General features: G+C 36.5%; 2 protein-coding genes across 2 annotated transcripts; one reads left to right on the top strand and one right to left on the bottom strand.

The window, feature by feature from the left end:
• The first annotated feature begins 10,474 nt into the window (after window positions 1-10,474).
• Window positions 10,475-19,881, top strand: LOC137923075 (uncharacterized). Its single transcript, XM_068766207.1, has 6 exons — window positions 10,475-10,531; window positions 11,647-11,779; window positions 12,061-12,187; window positions 13,561-13,732; window positions 19,450-19,575; window positions 19,686-19,881. The coding sequence occupies exons 1-6, from the start codon at window positions 10,475-10,477 to the stop codon at window positions 19,878-19,880; spliced, it is 810 nt and encodes a 269-aa protein (XP_068622308.1). The 3' UTR covers window position 19,881.
• Window positions 17,341-19,181, bottom strand: LOC137922773 (differentially expressed in FDCP 8 homolog). Its single transcript, XM_068765835.1, has one exon. The coding sequence runs from the start codon at window positions 18,958-18,960 to the stop codon at window positions 17,629-17,631; it is 1,332 nt and encodes a 443-aa protein (XP_068621936.1). The 5' UTR covers window positions 18,961-19,181; the 3' UTR covers window positions 17,341-17,628.
• Window positions 19,882-20,126: the final 245 nt, after the last annotated feature.

The raw sequence follows: 20,126 nt of genomic DNA, 5'->3' as shown, positions 1-20,126 counted from the left end.
ATAGAGCAAAAATAATAAAATTAATATAAAAGTCTATATTAACAGAAAAGTTAGTTCAATTAAAAAAAATGATATATACTTTTTAGGTGTAACATTCTATTTAAATAATGGAATACGATATGTCAAAATGGGAGATTGGTTACTGTATGAAGTATAATTATTTACATAAACATGCGTGTAAGAATACATTCAAATCTTTACCAACAAGGTTCAGTAAAAGAGTTTAATAACAATCAATCTCATAAAAATTTAAAACAAGATATCTTTTTAAAGGCCATCAAGGGATATCAAAACTTCTTTAAAATACCAACAAAATATAATAACTATATTTATTACTGTATTGAAAACATTATTTGCGAAGTAATGTTATTCATAATTAATACTGCTAAATTATGGAAAAGATGACGTAAGATTGCGAGACTGCAAAATACAAGTTGCAAATGGAATCTTCTTTAGCAATTTATAATAATAACAATACACACACGAACGTATTTATTAATGAATTACTGGTTTTGAATATTTCTTTTATCTTCTATATTGAAAATCCTAACGAAATAAATATGGACGTAATGTCGACGGAATCAATGTAGAATTAATTGTTAATGGGCTGTCTCGCATTAAAAGATTTTAAACTAAAAGACAGGCTCACGAAGAAGACCTGATCTGCAGTTTTACGAAAATGTAATTGAATATTTTGATAATCGACTTCTGTCCGTATGAAATTTTTTATAACGGGCAGACTATTCCATGTTGTTTTCAACGCAATAAAAATACAAATTAAAAACAGAAATTAATTGTTTTTATTATACCAAGTTTAAAAAATATTTTGCAATTCTAATTGAAACACTTATAATAGAATTAATGAAGTTTGAATTGTGCAAAAAGGAAGTCAAAGCCGCTACAGCAGTGTCTGTGAGAAGGACTCTCATTTTAGTTTTAAAGAATTGTTTATTTTATATTCCGTTTCATTATGACCCATATACATGACGACTTGAAGACGACATATTCTGATGGTGGAGGTTTAGACCGGCCCCCCGCCACTACCGGTTTACTGTGTAGCATAGGACTCCCCGAAGTGCTCTAGAATTGCGTTGTATATATACTAACCACTTGCAAAAACTTTAATATCGTGATTTAGACCGAGCTTTCTGATTGGTTAGCATTGATTACGCAAATTCTCATCGCGCATGCGCCGCGCCCTGGTGAAAAATTATGAAATCCGAACTAATCATTTACTTTCCATTTTATATACTTCTTTTAATTTCGATTTAAATTATATATCAAAAAGTTATATTTATTTTATAATTTATATGATATATCTGTAATTAATACTAACTTAGCATCTACGTAATTAGTAAATAAAAGTATTTTTACAAGTGACTACGTCGGTTGACGTCACGAGGCATCGGTCGGTTCATGTGGCTATATTCCATGACCTTGAATGTGGGTCGACTGTCATGTCGGGCGAATTAAAATACGTTTTTTTACAAATTTTTTGTATGGTCACGATAACGTATTGTTTTTAAATTTACTTATTCCATATTGTATTTAGCCTAATAACAGTAAGTAATATACTAATATAATTAGATTGAAATGCCTAACTATAAATACTATAAAATTAAACAGCTATTCCATGATATTATTTTAGTTTTGTAATAGATTATTTTGAATTATACAAATACTTTTTTAAGTATTGTAACGATATGGAAAATTATACAATTTTCAGATTAAAGTGAATAAGGATTGCTCCGGGAGTTACGTTGTATGTTATTACAGGTTAATGAAAACAATACAAAGACGTCATTTGTATTGTGGAATAATAAATAAATATTAAAATTTAATTCCATTAGGAACATAAACAATATTATATATTTGGTTTGTTTAATTGTCCTTTTATTGTGTATAAAAATGTCATATTTTAAAACTGAATGAGTTAAATTTATCTCCTTATTTTAGTCTTTAAAACTATTATATTGTCAAGTTATTTTACGTTGCGTTTTGTTGAATTAATAATTTTTAATTATTTTATGTAAATCGAACTTTCATCAGAATTTGTTTAACAAGTATGTTTTGAAAAATGAAATACAGCCTTTTCTTTTTTATTTTCTCTGTTAGGTTTACCGAGTTACTCTAGTTAGAATACTACAACATAGATGTCGCTAAAATTAATAAGACAGTTGTCCATGTTTTTAAATCGTATTGCGTTGTTGTCTTAATGTATATATTAGGAAAACAAGATTATCACGTCTCGCACAAGACGCTGTTATTTTTTTAATTTTTTCCATTTCGGTGGACGATCTTTTCAGAAGGGAAAAAGGTGAAATACGTCTTTTTTGGACACAAATTAATAAAAAAGAAATAGAAATAATGACCGACAATTAAATTGTTTTGTTAATTTTAAATTCACGTAAATATGGTATAATAAAAATATTTTAAAGTTGTATCTACATGAATACCACAATATCTGTACTAATTTATCTGTGGAGGCAGTGACCGGAGCACACCGCTCGTGTATGCGACGGCCATGGCACTGAAAGGTTCTGCGTAGGATTATAATGCTCGATCCACACAATCTTGGTTAGAAATCAACGTACTCTTCATCAAAGCATAATTTTTTAGCATTAAGATTGACTTTAAGAGAGGTTTTAAGGTCACTTTTAAAGAGTAAGACTTGCTAAAAACGCTATGATAATTTGGAGTTCTAAAAACATTCCATACATTTTGGCGTTGAAGAATTTTCTCATAGGGAGACATGGTGCTGTTATTGATAACTGGCCTCAACGTTAAAAGGGCTTTACATGTTAATTATATATTTTTTATATGAATGTATTAAACTAACACACTGTAATAGTAAATGGTAGCTTATTACTTTTAATGTTTTAATTGACAATTCAAGAGCACGTGCAAAATAAAGTAGAGTTCGCGACGGTACATAAGTTTTCAATTATACAATTATATATGTATGTATGTTTATATATATATATATGTGTGTATGTATATAAAAATAAATAAAAAAGAAGACGAAATTCAGCTGTTACGAGTTGTCTCAGCGGGATGGTTTTCGCAACCAAAAGGCAATGCGCTTATTTTGCGTCGTGGTTGGTCAAGCCAACCCAATTCCTCGAGATATCCCAGCAGACCCTTGATATTGCCAGCGATCTCGTAAAGGCACCTCGGCGATCCGACGACACTGAAGTAGTACGTGAGCAGCAGTTTCGTCCTCTTCCAGGCACACTCTGCACAAAGGACTGTTCGTAACGCGTAATGTAAATAGATGTCTGTTAAAAAACTATGACCGGTTGAGGTCCCTGCCACCAAACGCAGTCGGGGTCGCGACAGCTGGAGCAGGTTCTGGAAGAGCCGGCAGATTATCGCAGGCACTGCCTCTTTCGCTTGTCCGCACTCCTCATGTCTAGTCCATCACTCGTCACGAATTTACATAGGTTAATATTTCAAGACTCACTCTCACTCAGTATCTGAAACCCTTGTAATCATTGTTTTGTTTGTAGTTCACGTAATAAAATGTTTTTAAATGTTCAAGTGTCTCCTATAAAATGAACAAAATGCCCCACATAAATGCGCAATATGACCTTTCTCTTGTAACTTTAAAAGGTAAAAAGATTCAATTCGTTTATTCAACATTGAAATTTTTAACAGGACGCTTATTGATCATTAATTTATATTTTTAATTTATTTCATTCTTGACTCTACTCTACTTCGCAAGGTATTATAGTTGTAGAGAAGGAGCAGAAGGAAGCACCACAACAGATGTTTTAATAAATTTTAATACAGATTTATAAATGAACACTTTACCAGACACATCCTAAATGAAATAAGCCTTTTCTGTCAATTTATTTTAATGTGCGTTTTGAATTTTATAAATGGCAGTTCAACTGATTCCTTTTTATTACAAATGAATTAAAGACTGTTGGCAGTTGAAACTTTGGCACAGCCATTTTTTCACGGGTGCTTGTAGATACACTATGTACATTCCCAATTTTTTTTACATATATTATAATTATTATAAAGGTACAAAAATATTATTACACTGTAAGAATATTAACATCTTTAAACCGATTTTTCAAAGAGATTCGCTAAATAACTCGGATGACTCTCTTTTGCAAAACAAATATATTTTCAATGACTGCACCTCTACCCCGAAACATCAGTCCATAGGATATAATGCTGCAGCAATAACTGCAATACAGTATCCTAGCAGTGTCAATGTCTGAGCAGCGTTTTATCTTCCTGACGGCATAAACAGCACCAAGCCTGACCGCAACTCTTTGAGAGGCTTCCATAGAAATTCAGAATCGATCGTGACACCAGGGACACTGTAGAGTCTTCATAGTTTAAAACATCACCATCTATTGTTATTTTATTTGGGGGTGTTTGATTTAACATTCGGAGTAGTCTGTCTATAGTTCATGATAAAATTGTTTTCGAAAAAATAATGTAAACAATTTCACAAATTAACTATTATTTAAATAATTTTTAACAAAATAAATCGTGTTGTTTTTATTTACAAAATATTGATAACCTATTTTTTCTACAATAAATGTAAATGTATGCAATAAACTTACATTAAGAATAAAGCATACTATCAGCATACTGGCGAACGTGTGGACTGTATAAACATATTAAAAAAATTCATATGATGGCGGTAACTTATTTATACCTTTACAAAACAAGGTAAAAGTAAAATAATACGTAACAATAAACTAAAAGAACAAACGAACATGTACAGCGCCAAGCGACACGAATTCAACATAAGAAGTAAACAAAAAAAAAACATATAAAAACACGAAACGGATTTAAGCGGCCCAGTCAGTCGCTAAGACATACCTTTTTAATAATTTATAAACAAGTGAAATACATATCGTTTGCTTGTTGTTTTATGTTGCATTGTATTTAACAAAACTAATCCAAGATGGTCGTAATAAAATATAATAAAAACAAAAATTAAGTAAAAAGCATTTTTATTACATTTTTTATTAGAAGTTGTTTACGCAGAGGTCGTAGAGGCGGAACAATCACATATTTGTATCAAAACACAATTAGATGTTTAAAACAAGTCATAAAAATACACGTAGAAGACCTATAAGGTAACAAAGAGATTTAGTTTTCACTGCAAGCCGGGTCCTAAACGTGTAGCCTCTGGGTGCTAGCCGGTGTACACTGAAAACCGACGCCATTCCACCCCTCCCGAGCGCCTGCCATAGAGCGCTTTCATACAGAGTCTGCAAAATTAATTAATAAATATATTTCGTCCATGTTTGTTATACTTACACGTATTTTGTAACAGCTGATACCGCTCTATAAATAAATAAAAGTTAGCGTATTAAAACCATTTAATTTTTATCCATATAATCGATTAAAGTCATTTCGTATAAAAAAATTTCGCGCCAAAATTTGACATGGAAACAAATTATTTTTTTTTATTATGAACTATACTTAGATTATACGCGGGAAATATTTTTTTTAATAGAAAACTATTTTTTTTATAATCAATAGTTTTAGCGTCAATGATGACTTTAACCATCTGTCCACCTTGTAACTGGACATCCTACGTAGAGTTTGTCGATTTATGTTCTCTACTCCAGAACCTTAAGGTATCAGCGGCCATCTGTCCCGTGAGCTCAGTGACTTGCCCGCTTCGATTTCCACTTTCCAGTCCGCTGGGTTATATTAGTTACTTGCGTCAATCCTAAGCATTGTGCTCTCCACGGCTCGTCGAGCTGCTGAGAGCTTGTTAATCAAGTCCGAAGTCAGATATCACATTTTTTGCCACTGGTATATACAAAGCAGGACGTTTCTAATCAGTCTATGGGGGAGTCCCATGTCCAGCTGCGGGGTGATGATGATGATGTATTCAGAATCATTTGTACAAGTGGAGAGTACTAACTGACCTTCGACTCGTGATATATACCTCACAGATGTACGCCTTAATTTTTCGTAAAAATGTTTAAGTATAATCTATGGCCTATACTTAATTTTTGGCGGGAAAAATTTATTGTTAATATAAAACAATATTTTTTTTAAATTATGGCTAGAGTAATGAAATTAAGTTAAATAAAATCTCTGGTAATTGCAGTGCACTGGACGGTTCTGAATCGCGCTATCAAAGTTTCTGCGTTTCGTAGCATATATACGGTGAGGCTGGTTGAACGGCCGGGGGTCCGGTACCACGCGGTAAGGCGGTCCAGCGCAGCCGCCACGACCAACATGCGCCGCACATTCAGTTTAGACCTTATCCCGAGACTCTTAAGATCCAAACTTCAACGTTTGCCATTCTGTCGACTAGAAGAAATTGCTAGACTCTGTACTCGGTGAACCCGTAACCCGCGACGCCGTAGAATGACGAATGCTTGGACATGTAAACTGCTAACAGTACTGTGTGGTAAATTCGACTCCTTTTGCCCTTTTAAACCGTAAAAAGTACAAACACATTCCTTTACAAAAAAATACATACAATATTTTTTATCTGTTCTTTAAGAAACCATAGCCGGTTTTAAATTAAAAAAAATACGATACAATCCTAACCTTTACACAGGGTCGCGAATATGATTCATAATGTAATTATATATGTGTAAAGCAGTTTTAAATATATTTTTAACGTTTCTCGGATAGAGGACAATATTTTATTTTTGTCAAAATTCAATTTAATATGTTCCACTGTGAGAATTATTATCGAAATTTCCGAGTATCGCATACTTGACGTGTTAACTTTTGATATCATTTTTAATAATTTCATTTTTAATAATTAACAAAATAATTCAAAAGTTTGACGTGGCCAGAAATTATTCAAACATGTTATTCTTACCATAACCTAAGAGTACAATCTCACGTTATTCCTGGCAATAAATCATTGGTTCCTAAAAAAAAAACAGTATTTCTAAATGTGTATCTGTACTTTTCTTTTTGACAGGAAAACAAGCGGACTCGTAGTGCCCGGCACATATATTTATTTATAATATTACTCGGACAACAGTTAATTACAAAAACATATAGCTTAGACGCATTATAAATAATCTATGCATATAAGATGCGAAGATCCTATATTTTTTATTACCAAACATTACCCATATATTTTCGTGTTCCAAAAATGGCAACTCAGTGCAAAAAGTACTGACCTTAAACTAAATAAAAAGATTGATTAAACAATTTTAAAAATGTTGCATTTTGTAATTTCACACCACATACATTAAAATGCATATAGTCACTTAACAATATTTTTATAAGAAAATGTGTAAATATCTATAAAGTGAATATTATAATTATTACAATTATTTAATTATTAAATAAATTTTTACAATTCGTTAAGGTGAAGGCCAATACTATAAAGTGGAGACTTATAGATGACAGTACAATTAATATGCGGTTAATGGCGGAAAAATAACTTAGAAAAATATTAGTGATGAAGCATTCCGTATTTATTTTCTTGACGATGTAAAAAAGAAAGTTTGCTTTGGATACGGAAGGTTGAACAGCGTTCGTACGTTCTAATAAAAATGAATTGAACGCACAGTTAATTTAGATATACATGAACATTGGTTCATGATCAAAACGATTGATTTTTGTACCATATTTTAAAATTATAAGGCAACTATTCTATTAATATGCTGGTAATCTAGTAATATACACTCGCGTGCAAACAAATCGACTCGTTCTTCAAACACGCATTCAGAGCCGCTGTATTTGAAAACGCTTATATGTTTTTGTTACAAAATTATGTTTTTTTTTAACTTTAAAATGACATTATTACCATTAAAGTATCGTGAATTTCACTTTTTGTGATGCCCACCAATTGTGGGTTGTATTTCCTTATAAAACAGTATTGTTTCATCATAAACTTATCACCCGCCTCCGGCTACACCAGTCTGGGCTTCTCTACCCAATAGGCAAGCCCAACTCCAAACGCTTGTTCCCGTATCTTCGGTGGCTCCGTCTGTGCAACCGAAATCTTTAAGGTCCAAGCTGGGTCTCCCTCTCCCGCCGAGGAGCTCACAGCTCTAGCAAATATAGACCTAGACGAGGTGTTTAGACTAACCGCTAAATTCCGCAAAGCCTCCGGTCCGTAAAAGCGCTTTCAGAGCTTCTCGTCGCTCTTAAAGCGGAATTTAAATAAATTCACCTCCTCGATTCTGCGCTACGAGATATTCCACATCGAGCTACCGTCCCACACCATACTACAGTCACAACACTATACATCTACACGGGTATAGTCCCTCTTCGTGGGAACGTCAGCAGTATGACTAGAATGTGTTTAATGGAATCAGGCGTTACCTCGCGGAAGTCCATCCTAAGTAAGAGAAGGACCAATATTTAGCCACTTCCGCACATGCAGTGGTAGTCGTGGGCGAAGGATGTCGTCGCCCATCATTAAGGCGATGCTCTCCAGATCTATTTTTAATTTTATTTCCGTTTCCAGTGCACTGCGCATCCTTGCATGTGGGGGACAGTAGGCCATAAGGTGGGCCACGGTCTGGTCCACGCCCGGTTCACAGAAGCACGAGGGGTCCTCTTTGAGCTTGAACCTGTGAAGGTACTCAGAGAACCCCCCGTGCCCCGTGAAGAGCTGGACCGAGACCGCGTCCACCTCGACTTTGCGGAGCACGCGATAGGCCTGCGTGGCGTTCGGGAAAAATATCCTCGTTACTGAAGCCGTCTCTCCTTCCACGTTCCTCCTATTCCATTCGTCAAGCGTTTCCAGTTAAACTGCCGATTGACGAATGAGATGGGGCATCCCTCGTATGCAGGTTTACATTTATTCTTCAGGGCCGCGTGCTTGGCCATAGCCCTTACCGTTACGTATCCGTCGTTGGTGATTGATTTATTATAACGACATATCTACGAAATTGCCACTTCACCGGTATTGATGAACAACAGGAGATTCGATAAGCACGGAAAAATAATAAAATATAATAGGCCGGATGGAAGTAAATCCGGCTCCTTTAAAAGTCAAGGAGAGTAGGGCCATTCCCCAACCAACAACTAAAATTTGTTCCATTCGATGACAAATAAAATTTCGTAAGTTTTATGCTGCGGTTTGGTTAAGATTGCTTTTAAAAAAATAATTACCGTGCATATTTCCATAATAAATAATACTTTAAAGAAAACAATTTTGTTACAAAAATACATAATAATAATAAGCCAGTAAAATAAAATAAATACTCGTGCAAATAAAGCCTTTTATTCAGATTTAAAAAGTACAATAATGTTTATTAAATATTACACTTGTATATATTAACTAAATTACATATTTTCCATATATTTTGTGTTTTGTTATTTTTTGTAAGTCGTTTGTCAATTGGCAAAGGCCTCCAACCTACTCCTTTCCATTCTATCTCTGGCCATTCTGCTCCATGTTACTACTGCACCTTGCCTTACGTCATCGTATATTATATAACCTTTTCGTTTGTCTGCCTCTTTTCCTTTTTCCTGAGTAAAAAGGGACAAAAATATAAATGTATCGACTCTGAATGTGCGCTTTGAATGAGTCGATTTATTTGTAAGTCAAAGTAGATATTTCGCCTCAAAGATATTTAATATAATATTGATATTTTGTAAGTAAAAGAAATCTATCAATCCAAATAATTAAAAAATATTTGACTATTAAAGTCACTCTGGAGAAGAAAATTGTAAAAATCACAAAAAAAATCGTTAAAACACTTTCTACTTTAGTCTACAATTTTTTGTTCACACCAAGCACAGAGTAAATTGTAAAAACAGTCCCACGATTGTCAAACTAAAACCGATAAAAAAAAATTTAAACCAAAAAAAATCGTCTTTGGTAAGCAAACAAAAAACATTGTTGTTATAAAATATATAGAACATTATAGTGAAAAAAATTAATCATTATTATTAAAGCAATATTCGAAATAAAAAACTTATTTATGTAAATAATCGTTTCCTCTTTATATTTCAATAATCTCTAAATTCGTTCTCTTTATTTATTTTTGTTCAATTGAATGTAATAATTGTAAATAGTAAAAATCGTGCCTTTTTTTCTAAATGACAAATGTCAAAAGGGGTCACTCAAAGTCTGAGATGGGTTCACAGGCAAAGGCACTCAATGCGCATGCCCCACGTATGTCAAAGTAAACACGCTGGAGACAGCGAAACTGTTCCGCATTTCAGTTCATTTGTAATAAATGTAGAACAATAAAAGTACATTTACAGGTATAATTTACAATACATTAATTTAATACGTAAAACGAAAGGAAAATTAAAAGGTGTGTGCATATTCAGTTGCTATAAAAATAACAACTTTCGGTTAAATGGCGTTACCTAACTATAATTGAAAACATTGCAAAAATAAAGTTATTTCGTACATTGTAAATAGTGTAGATAAAATGACTGATGCATTATAACTATCGCGTGTGTGTTTTTGTGCTTAAATGAGCTGAAAGTTTCAAAATAATATGCAACGAAACATTGTTATGACAAATTGACTTTTGTTCACAGATAAAAAATGAGCTCGAGCAATTCCGGCGCGGTGTTTTTTTTAGGAACACGGGCTCACTACCAGGTGTGTGTATAAAATTTATAAACATATTACTAAACATTACTACTTTAAAAATATACTTTTTTCATAATATTTACAAAAGTATGTCAGCTAATATTTTAAATAAGAAATAATATTACTTTATTATTTTGTAAATGCCTTTTTAAACGTGATGAATATATATTTTGTAGATTGCATTGTAATAATTTTTTTGGTTGTATGCGGTCCACTATCTCATTCGGAGGACAAAAAATTTAAAACTGAATTTATTACTAATTGTTACCGCTTAACCTAATATGATATCGAGTATTAAATTGACTTCCATTCGTAATCATTTTGTTGACCTGTAATTCAACCAGTTTGAGTCTTCGTTGCACTGGTTCTGGCGGCAAATCGTAATGTATTACATTACGTATCACTGTATGCATTAATTAAAATTGCATAAACGTTGTACAAACGATTCTAGATCTTAGAATTATGTCTTATTTTATATAAACCGTGTAGATGATTGAAAAATATGTCTAATACAATAATACGGGAAATTCCGTAATATATTCACAAAGACAAGTGTTTGACCAGTGTGCGTTTCCAGTGGTGACCTAAGGATTTGGGTCGTGGTCGCTTAGAATGAGTCAACAAAGAGCTATGTTCGGAGATCGCTGTGGGATCGAAACAGAAATGAGAAATTCCGCATAATAACCAAGGTCACCTATCGACAAACCTATGCCTTGCAATGACCGGCTCACGGCTGATATAGTGATGATGATGACCTATGAATCGTCGTCGTTGCTTCAGCCCACAGACGCCGACTGTAAGGCCTAGTCCTCCCCAGAAATATCTGTGGGAGCATATATCATAGTTGTCACTCTTGGCAGAGGGGTTGGCGATCGCAGTGTGGTCTTGTGGTATACAGAGAACGCTGCTGCCTATCCTCTGGAAACTTGTTTCTTAGCTGTGGCAATCCTATATAATTAAAAAACAAAGTGTGATTTATATAAGAATGTATCCCGGGAATCGAACCCGCGACCTACTATCGCATGACCCAGTCTTTCATATAAGTTGTATCGATTTATCTTAAAAAATACCAGCGTTTGCAGACGCTGCGACAATTGATTGATAGCACAATATGTTTACGCCAGGTACTGGACCAACCAGAGTCGAGGTTCGACTCCGAGAACGGGAACACGTCAACGGAGACGATCTACCAGGGCACCAGCGCCACCCTCGCTGCTGACCGCACCAATTGGAATTGCGAGCCGGACCATATCTCCGGTAACCTTTGACATATACTAAGAGCTAACACTTTCCAGACCCACTATTTTTTCAACTGATAGCCCATGCCGTAGATTCGTCTTGGCAGTGAGGGGAATGGACTCACTCCATGGAGAAATCAACCTTAGTTCTCATCGGCTTCCTTATTCAGAGGATAGAACTAATGTTTCCGCTTAAACCGAGATTCCGATGACAGCCATGTCCACAGTAAAACAGTGTAAGCTATGCGCTCCCAGCGCGTGACTACCTCAAATCCGGTGAAGCCTGGTACGTTTGTGCAGTAGCGTACGAGAATGAGAAGCAGGAGCTTGGCGTGGGCGTGAAGCGGCGCGCGCGGCGGCGCCCCAGCCAGGCGGCGCTCTGCGACGACGACCTGCGCCCGGCGGCTCTCAACAGCACAGCCGATACGTGAGTGGTCACCACACCTAAGCAAATTCCGCCTGGCCTGGACCCTTACCTTTCATCTTCATTCCTCCGTTCATTTGTGGCTTCATCCTTTACTCAGTTCCAAAACATCCACCCCATTGCGACCTCATCTTCCTCCCCGCTTCGGCTCATTCTCCGTCACCCCACGATCTCTTCCTCTGTCTGCTTTGTTCCCATTCTCCGTCATACCATGCCCTTATCTTCTATTCAGCTCAACCACGACTTTAGTCTGCTGGTACTTGTTAATAAGAATACTCAACTGTATATCGAAACTGGCGCAGTTAAATATGTTCTAATGTGTATGAACTTCGTGTACGTTTGGCTTCATATTGATAATGCACGAATGTTGAAATTAAATAAACGCGTTGCATAAATACGGCCCTGTGATAAGCAGTAACCTACTCATGAGGAATTATTGGATTACGTGACCGTAGTGCTGGGAGCAGGGACATGATCAGAGAACGGTGCTCAGGGCAATGGCTGATCAGACTGAATTATAATCACGCCTTAAACAATTGTTTTAGAAGCAAAACTAAAAATAGGGAAAGCAAAGTATTTGCTCGAATATTGTTTAGGAGTAAAAAACCTATTGAGTAGAGAGAGGCCTTGTCCGGAGTAAAATAAAAGACTGTCGAGTGAAGAAGAACGCTTGTATAGTATCTTTCTCTCTTTCTGTTGAAATCAACGCTGGTAGCCTTTCAGGATGTTCAAGTTCGCGAATTATTGTATTGACAAAGTTAAATGTATATGTGTACGAATATATTTCTAGGTCGCGGTCCGCATGTGTTCTAGTTCTTATCGCTGGCAGGTATATACTCATGTATCCTGTTGTTAGACGAATGTAGTGCAATAGGACGTTACGCGTGGCGTCTCTGTGGAAACTTTCCACGACATATTTCCTGCAGGTTTATAAATAGCTCAAATGACCATGACCTTAGGGGAGGCCTAAGGTTTTCTGCTCCTAAACCTTGTTGCTTTTTAAAAAAAAAATTAAAAGCCATGTTTTTGGAGCCTCTTGTTCAAGTCTTATCATGGGCGGACAGTCTTTATTAAACATTAATATTTTTACATCAATTTTTCTTATTTTCATCCTCATATTGTTGGAACTTGGTTTGTTGACACAATTATACGGTTGATATTATAATGTACATATCAAACATTGTTAAATTTCATTTAGAAGAGCAACTGTTAAGTTTCCGCCCGGCTCTTCTTAGCAGATCAGTGGTCCGAGACGTTGGTAGCTTACTGCTCATAATGTTGAAATAATCAATAATATAGTATTGTGTGTAAATGGTCACTCGAGTAAAGGTAATTTGAATTTGCTTATAGCAACTGAAGCATTTATTTTGTGACAGCGAGCCGCCGAAGAGCAAGCCGCCGCGGCGCATCTCGCTGTTCAGTTTCCTGGCGTCGCTGGCACGCCGCCGCCGTCGCCTGGAGTCCGAGCAGGTGCAGTACCTTCGCCACCTGGAGAGCGCCCTCACCGCCTGCACATACAGGGAGTCCTGCCGCTGCCTCGATTGCCAGGTAACACCACCTACACTTAGCAGGAAAATTATCAAGAATTCAAAATATCTTTATACAAGTGGGCATTTATTCGCAATTTTACGAGCTATGAGCGGTTCGGAATGCTGATCTGCAGAGAAGAGCTGGCAAGAAACTCAACAGTTTCTATTTTAAAATGAAATTTGACAATGTTCAATGTGTAAATTGTAATGTCAAACATGTAAATAACACGACAATCCAAGATCTACATATTCGGATGAACCTAATACTCTTGAACGTTTATGAGATTTTCTCTAGGAGTTTAAAGTAAATCTCGTGTACAGAGAACAGATTGAGCCGAGACGTTAGCCAATCATAAAGCTAGCTTTATTTATACAACCAATCACAGGTGTCGTTTGTGTGAGAGCGATAGAAGATGTCTGCGACAGAGATAGCTTCCAGTTTTATAGTTCATAGCGAGTGCATCTCGTTACTTCCCTCGCTCCTCTTCATAGACCGAAACCAGAACGAGGCGTCACAATCACGTCCTCATGGATCCAATCTTAGGATTCCCGCAATCCAAGCACCGCAACACATGTGCTACAGACACTAACAACACTGCAAGCGCTAATTACGCAGCACCAACAGCCATTGCACCTGTGACACTCAGCACAGAACACCGCATTCTACACAATAGAACAAAACATTACTCATCACAACGGACGATCCGTATTCGGGGGCGGCCTCCCGCCTACTTACCGCGAACAGCGTGAGAGGATCCAGATCCTTCCTTGATTCACCGAGTGGGCCACGCTGCCGTCCCAAGCCGCAAACATGACAATCACGTTACACAGCTCTACACGGGTAGAGCAGTTTCTTACGTGCGAGCGTCATCGTGCTACTGGAATGCCAGCGGCCATTAATTTTTATGTTGCAAAGTTCACGAACCCTTCCGCTTCGTGGACTCGGCATCGATGAGGCTATAAAAGCCCTCGGGCTAACAGCATCAATACCTACAAACACATTAGTACTAATTTTTAATGCGCAGTAATTTATGCTGCTATCAGCGAAATATACAAAATTCCCATCAAAGAGCAGACCTCCCAATTGCGTGGTTTGTGGGGTTGAAAATATGCAATATTTGCTAGTGCAGTGTGAACAGAATCATATCTAAAGAGTGTTGCGTGTTGGTTTCAAACCATAAAAAGATAAAGATAAAATACGTTTATTCATCATTACTTTTAACAAAACACTTATTGATTATCAACATATTATTTATTTTGTTTAATCTGTTTAATTTTATACTATGCTTCGCAAGGTGTTACAGTTGTGAAGAAGAAGCAGGAAGAAATTCCACAACAACACATTTTTTAATAGTTTAACACGGATTTACACATATACACTTTATCAGACAGCCTGAACAAAAACAAAATAATCAGGCGACATCACTGCCGCTTCTTATCATTTAAATATTCGTTTGTTGAATAATTATCTTTTTTCCGTTAATTTATTTTTAATACGCATTTTGTATTTTGCAAATGGTGGTACAATAATGTTTTTCGGCGTTTTATTAAAAAAAATTGATCCTGTTTATTACAAATGATAGAGACTTTTTGCAATCTAAATCTTGGTACAGCCATGTTATTAAAACCTGACACAGACCGCTAGGCTGGTCTATAACATGATCATGGTCTTCCAGCAGCATTTATATTTCTATGGTGTTAGTATGTTATTTAAAAATCCTGCCAAAATTAATATTAAAAAAAAACAGTTCTTTTTGACACAGATTTAAATTCTCCCACAGATTATACTATAATCATAACATTATGTCACCGGACTCGGTGTTTAGCACTAATCTGTGTAACAACTCCTGAAGATGCCCCGTGGAGGGGTGAAACACGTGTTGAGTGAATTTACGGTGGCGGTTGTGTAGTTGGCATTGTCTGTCGCATGCGCATTTACGAGCGGGCTGGCGGGCGGTGCACTTTCATGCACGACAACCACTGCATGTGCGGAGGTGGCTAGATATTGGTCCTTTCTTATTTAGGATGGACTTCCGCAATGTAACGCCTGAATCCATTAAATAATTATGCCACCTGATTCCGACATTTTTAGTGCATTGCTGTGAAAATTCTGAAAAGAATCATTGACACAATTAAAAAATAAAGTGCATTGCAGACTTCTGTGGGGCTCCCATCTGTCTCCACTTGCCAATGGACCGAGCTCCGCTGCCCACGCCCTCCCAAAAGTGAGACATACGGACGCCGATACAGCCAGACTTATCTTGACACTTTCATAGCGTACTGTCCTGTGACATATTGCTCTGGGACGACGCGGCAGACATTAAATATTTGACAAAAAAGAGCAATGCGGACCATTTATTGCATGAGAGCTCGGAATTTTTTGCGAAAAGTTCTTATAAATCCGGTATTCTTACAGTTGCATAAGATAATTATGTTCTTTGTCCGCAAAAACAAAAAAAATCTAAAATAAGTCATAGATACAGTATTAACACTAGGAATAAAAATATACTGTATACTGATAATTTTTAAAAATTAAATGAATCATTTATGGCACAAGGTATACATATGAACAATAAAATTCTAAATACAATTTCCGATCTGCCCCAGGAGAGATTTAAAAACAATATTAAAAAACTGTTATTCCAAAAATTATATTATTCTGACCAAGAATACTATGATGATGTTATTGCGTGGAATTTTATTTTGTTGATGCTCACTCAGGAAGCTAATTATTGTTGCGGACTCTTTATAAAACTATACTTGTAAAGAATAACTGTTGAGTTTCTTGCCATCTTTTCACAGCAGAACTGCCTTACTAGCCAGTGGAAGTTTTCAAAAGGACTGACATTTTATGATGATTGACGAATCAATAGTGCTTGAAACCGCCTATTCAAATAAAAAATATTTTGATTTTGATAAAGTTAACTTATGATTCTTGTTTTGTTATACATGGTGTATGTGTGACTTGTTTGTATAATTATTATATCGTAAATTGCTTTTGTCACTTCTTTTCAGTTGTAAATCATAAATATTGTGAATGCTGTATGCACCTTTAATAAACAGGTGTATCACAGTTTTTAATTGTAATAACACTTTATTGTATGAGTTTAGTGCATCTGCCTCTGGTGTGCTTTCATAAATAAATTTTATTTTTGTACAAATAAATTGATCATGATAAAGTATTCAATTTATATTGTTATGTGTGCAACCATTCCAATTAGTCATTGCACATAGTTGATAACATTGACTTCCTATTACTGTACCATTACATAACAAGGTCAGAGTTGTTGGGTCCTCTATATTTAGAAATGACCTTAGTGTCTGAATCATTATGAAATAGTTATTTGTAACTGTTCAATTGAGAGGAGTGTGCTTGGAATTTAATTGTGAGATCGAATCAGACATGAGATCTGCAGACACACCAAAGTTGTTGCGAAGAATTGCTCATCTGAAGTGGGAGTTGGTGGCGTACATCTCTTAGTTTAGACACTTGGGTAGGCCCTCTGATGAACATCGTCAAGATCAATGGAAGTCACAGGTCATTGACACATCTTTGAAAGCAACCCCAATGCCTTGCAATGAGCCTCTTTTGGTGACGATGATTTCCAAAGCAAATAAAACACTGTATAGTTAAAAAGAATTTATTTAAGCCGCATTTTTTTTTCACAATCACAGAGTTGTCAAATTTCGAAGACTTGATATTAAAGCTTCTTCTACCTAAAATGTATGTAGCACCATGCCAATATTATTTGTTCCAACACACTCAAGCCATTTGTTCCACGCTCAAGCATAAATATTATAAATTATATTATGACTCCGATCTTAATATTTAGTTGTGTACATTATTATGCAAATAAATTGCTTTTACGGTGGAATAAAGCATTGAGGTAACCATATATTACATTGTAGAAAATGTTATTGCACAAATTTGTCTATGTCATATTCTAAATGAGAATCAATACCATCTGATTGTAGATTGCCAGCTTTTTTCCGTTCTTCTATCCGCAGGCACTTCAGACATGTTTGGCCCTTCCTCAGCCAACAGCCCCTGTGGTACATTGAGTTGCATTTTTCACACATTATAGCACCACTGTCAAATGGGTACAATATCTCATTATTACTGCAGACCTCACACAAGTAGCCCTTGCCAGAACATAACTCGCAACTTGTTATGTGTGACCTGCAAATCTCTGTGAGCTCTGTCAATTGTGATTCTAGTGTACCATCATTAATTGCTTGCAGGTGTGACATACTGTACTTCTTATTTACATCTCCAAGTTGAATAAACAGCGGAGATAGAAGGCTGTTCCCTTCTGCACAAGCACATAGGTACCGCCTCATCCACTCCAAGTCTTTACGCATTTTGTGGACCCACTCCAACTCAGCTATAAAACTAAACAACCTAAAATTTATGTTTTCAACGTCAATGTATGGCCTAGACCATGACAATGTCAACATTTGGTAAGCAATTCGAGATATGTATCGCTTTTCCCAATCCCAGTTGTGGACAACCCTTGCAGGTATCGGAGACAGGTCATTCCAATGGCATGTGGCACAAAAATATAAGCCAGTATAGTCACACAACCGAGGCTCATTCCAAGAATCTTTAAAAGTCAATGCTGTGTTGCATTCTGCACATTTGTAATCCTGAGCTGACAGGCCTTTTTCAGGGCAGATGCTCATTTCAAACTGGCCCTTTTCTGTCATCACAACATGAGCACACACCCTGCAAATGTCATCTACGCATTTGAAATGGCAGATGTAGCCACAGTCCGTGCAGATGTATGAACATTGCACTATGCTCCATATCACTCCACTGCAGTGGTCACAATATTGTTTCCTATTGCTTGGACTGACTTGCTGCTCAAAATGATGGCCTTTTATCGCAACTTTGCCCCGTGGCTGCCCGTCGTTGTCTTTCAAATCCTCTAGACGCAACCTCAGTTCCACCAAGTATCTCACCAGCCACTTGCGTTCGTCGGAGCACTGCGGACTGTTCAAAACGAGCTCCTTGCACTGTTTTATGGCTTTCTCGATCTCTTCTCGCGTCGCGGAACTGTGGATCTTGAGTTTTTTGTTCGTAATGGATTTCGGTACGCAACTCGAGTCGTAGCTCTCGTCAGCGGAGACGCAGCCCGACGTGGACGACGACGATGCAGTCCTCGACGCGACTTCCGCGCTGCGCGGGCTGCAGCAGATCAGGCTATTGCGATACTTGGGCGAGTCGTTCGCTAAAGCCGCGGCCATGGCAAATGCAAATCACTTATTACGATTTTCTCCGACGCAATAACATCTAGCATAACAACACAAAGCTCGTAGACACGTTCACGGAGCAACTCTCGGATTGTTTAAAATACTATACTAAAATATATCACAACACACTTGTTACGTCTCATGGCCCCGTTTTCCTTTGTTTTAAACGAATCCGATTATTCAGGGTTGTGTAGCTGCGTCTGTCATTTTGAAATATTGACACAGGACTGTGGCAGATGACACAAACAAGTTTTAGGTTGGCATTTGGTGTTCAACGTTCCGTTTTAAGTATTTTTTTCTTAAAAGCTTTTCAACATTATATTTGTTCTTATCAAAATTGTTTTTTTTTATTAAGTTGAAAAATATGCTTTTATCTCAATTGTTACATGTTAGTTTATTTGTATCTGTTATAACTTTAAATAATTTTATTTTTGTCCAGTTGATCAATCCGTATCATAAAAACTCGTCTTTCTTTTATTGCAGAGCCGCTACTTTGAATGTGATGACAGCAGCGAGGAATATAGTTCCGATGAAAGCGAGTACATCCCGCGCTACACCGTGCAGCCCGAGCCTATTCCGGAACAGATCCACGAAGACTCCGATGATGAGGTGGATATTCAACAAGAAATGCGATAAGCTATCGTTGAATATTCTTAGAAAGTGAACAATTGAAATAAAGCAACACTCCTAATATATAATCAGAATAAAATATTTTGCAGGTATTTGTAAATTCCGTACCAGGCGACAACATGTCGACAGATCTCCTCCTCGAGGGTAAAGAGAAGATGTCGATTTCGTCCGACGCTTTGGATGAACAAGATGAGGAGGCACAACTTGAGCTAGAGGTGGCCGCGGGGACTCCAGTTCTTCTTAATTACTTGCTAACTCATCCTATCACCTGTGCCATTCAGTAGGAACTACATCACTACAGAAGGAAACCTTATAAATACGAGAGAGATCAGAAATATTGGATGGTGTAAATGAATATATATTCAGAAAAGGTTTGGGTGGTATTGGCTGTTCCTAAGATGTAAGGGAATAGTCAGTGGAATCTGGAGATGAATATTGACGCACATTCAGGGTCCGGTGTTTTATTACATACAAAAGAGCACAATGCCGCAACAATGTATGTACCTCGTTTCATAAAAGATTACTTCGCT

This window comes from Battus philenor, unplaced genomic scaffold (assembly GCF_028537555.1).
Source record: "Battus philenor isolate CCGP_79_NKW_IND1 unplaced genomic scaffold, ilBatPhil1.0.hap1 SCAF_20, whole genome shotgun sequence".
Classification (NCBI taxonomy): domain Eukaryota; kingdom Metazoa; phylum Arthropoda; class Insecta; order Lepidoptera; family Papilionidae; genus Battus; species Battus philenor.
This window is presented reverse-complemented; position numbering and strand designations above follow the sequence as displayed.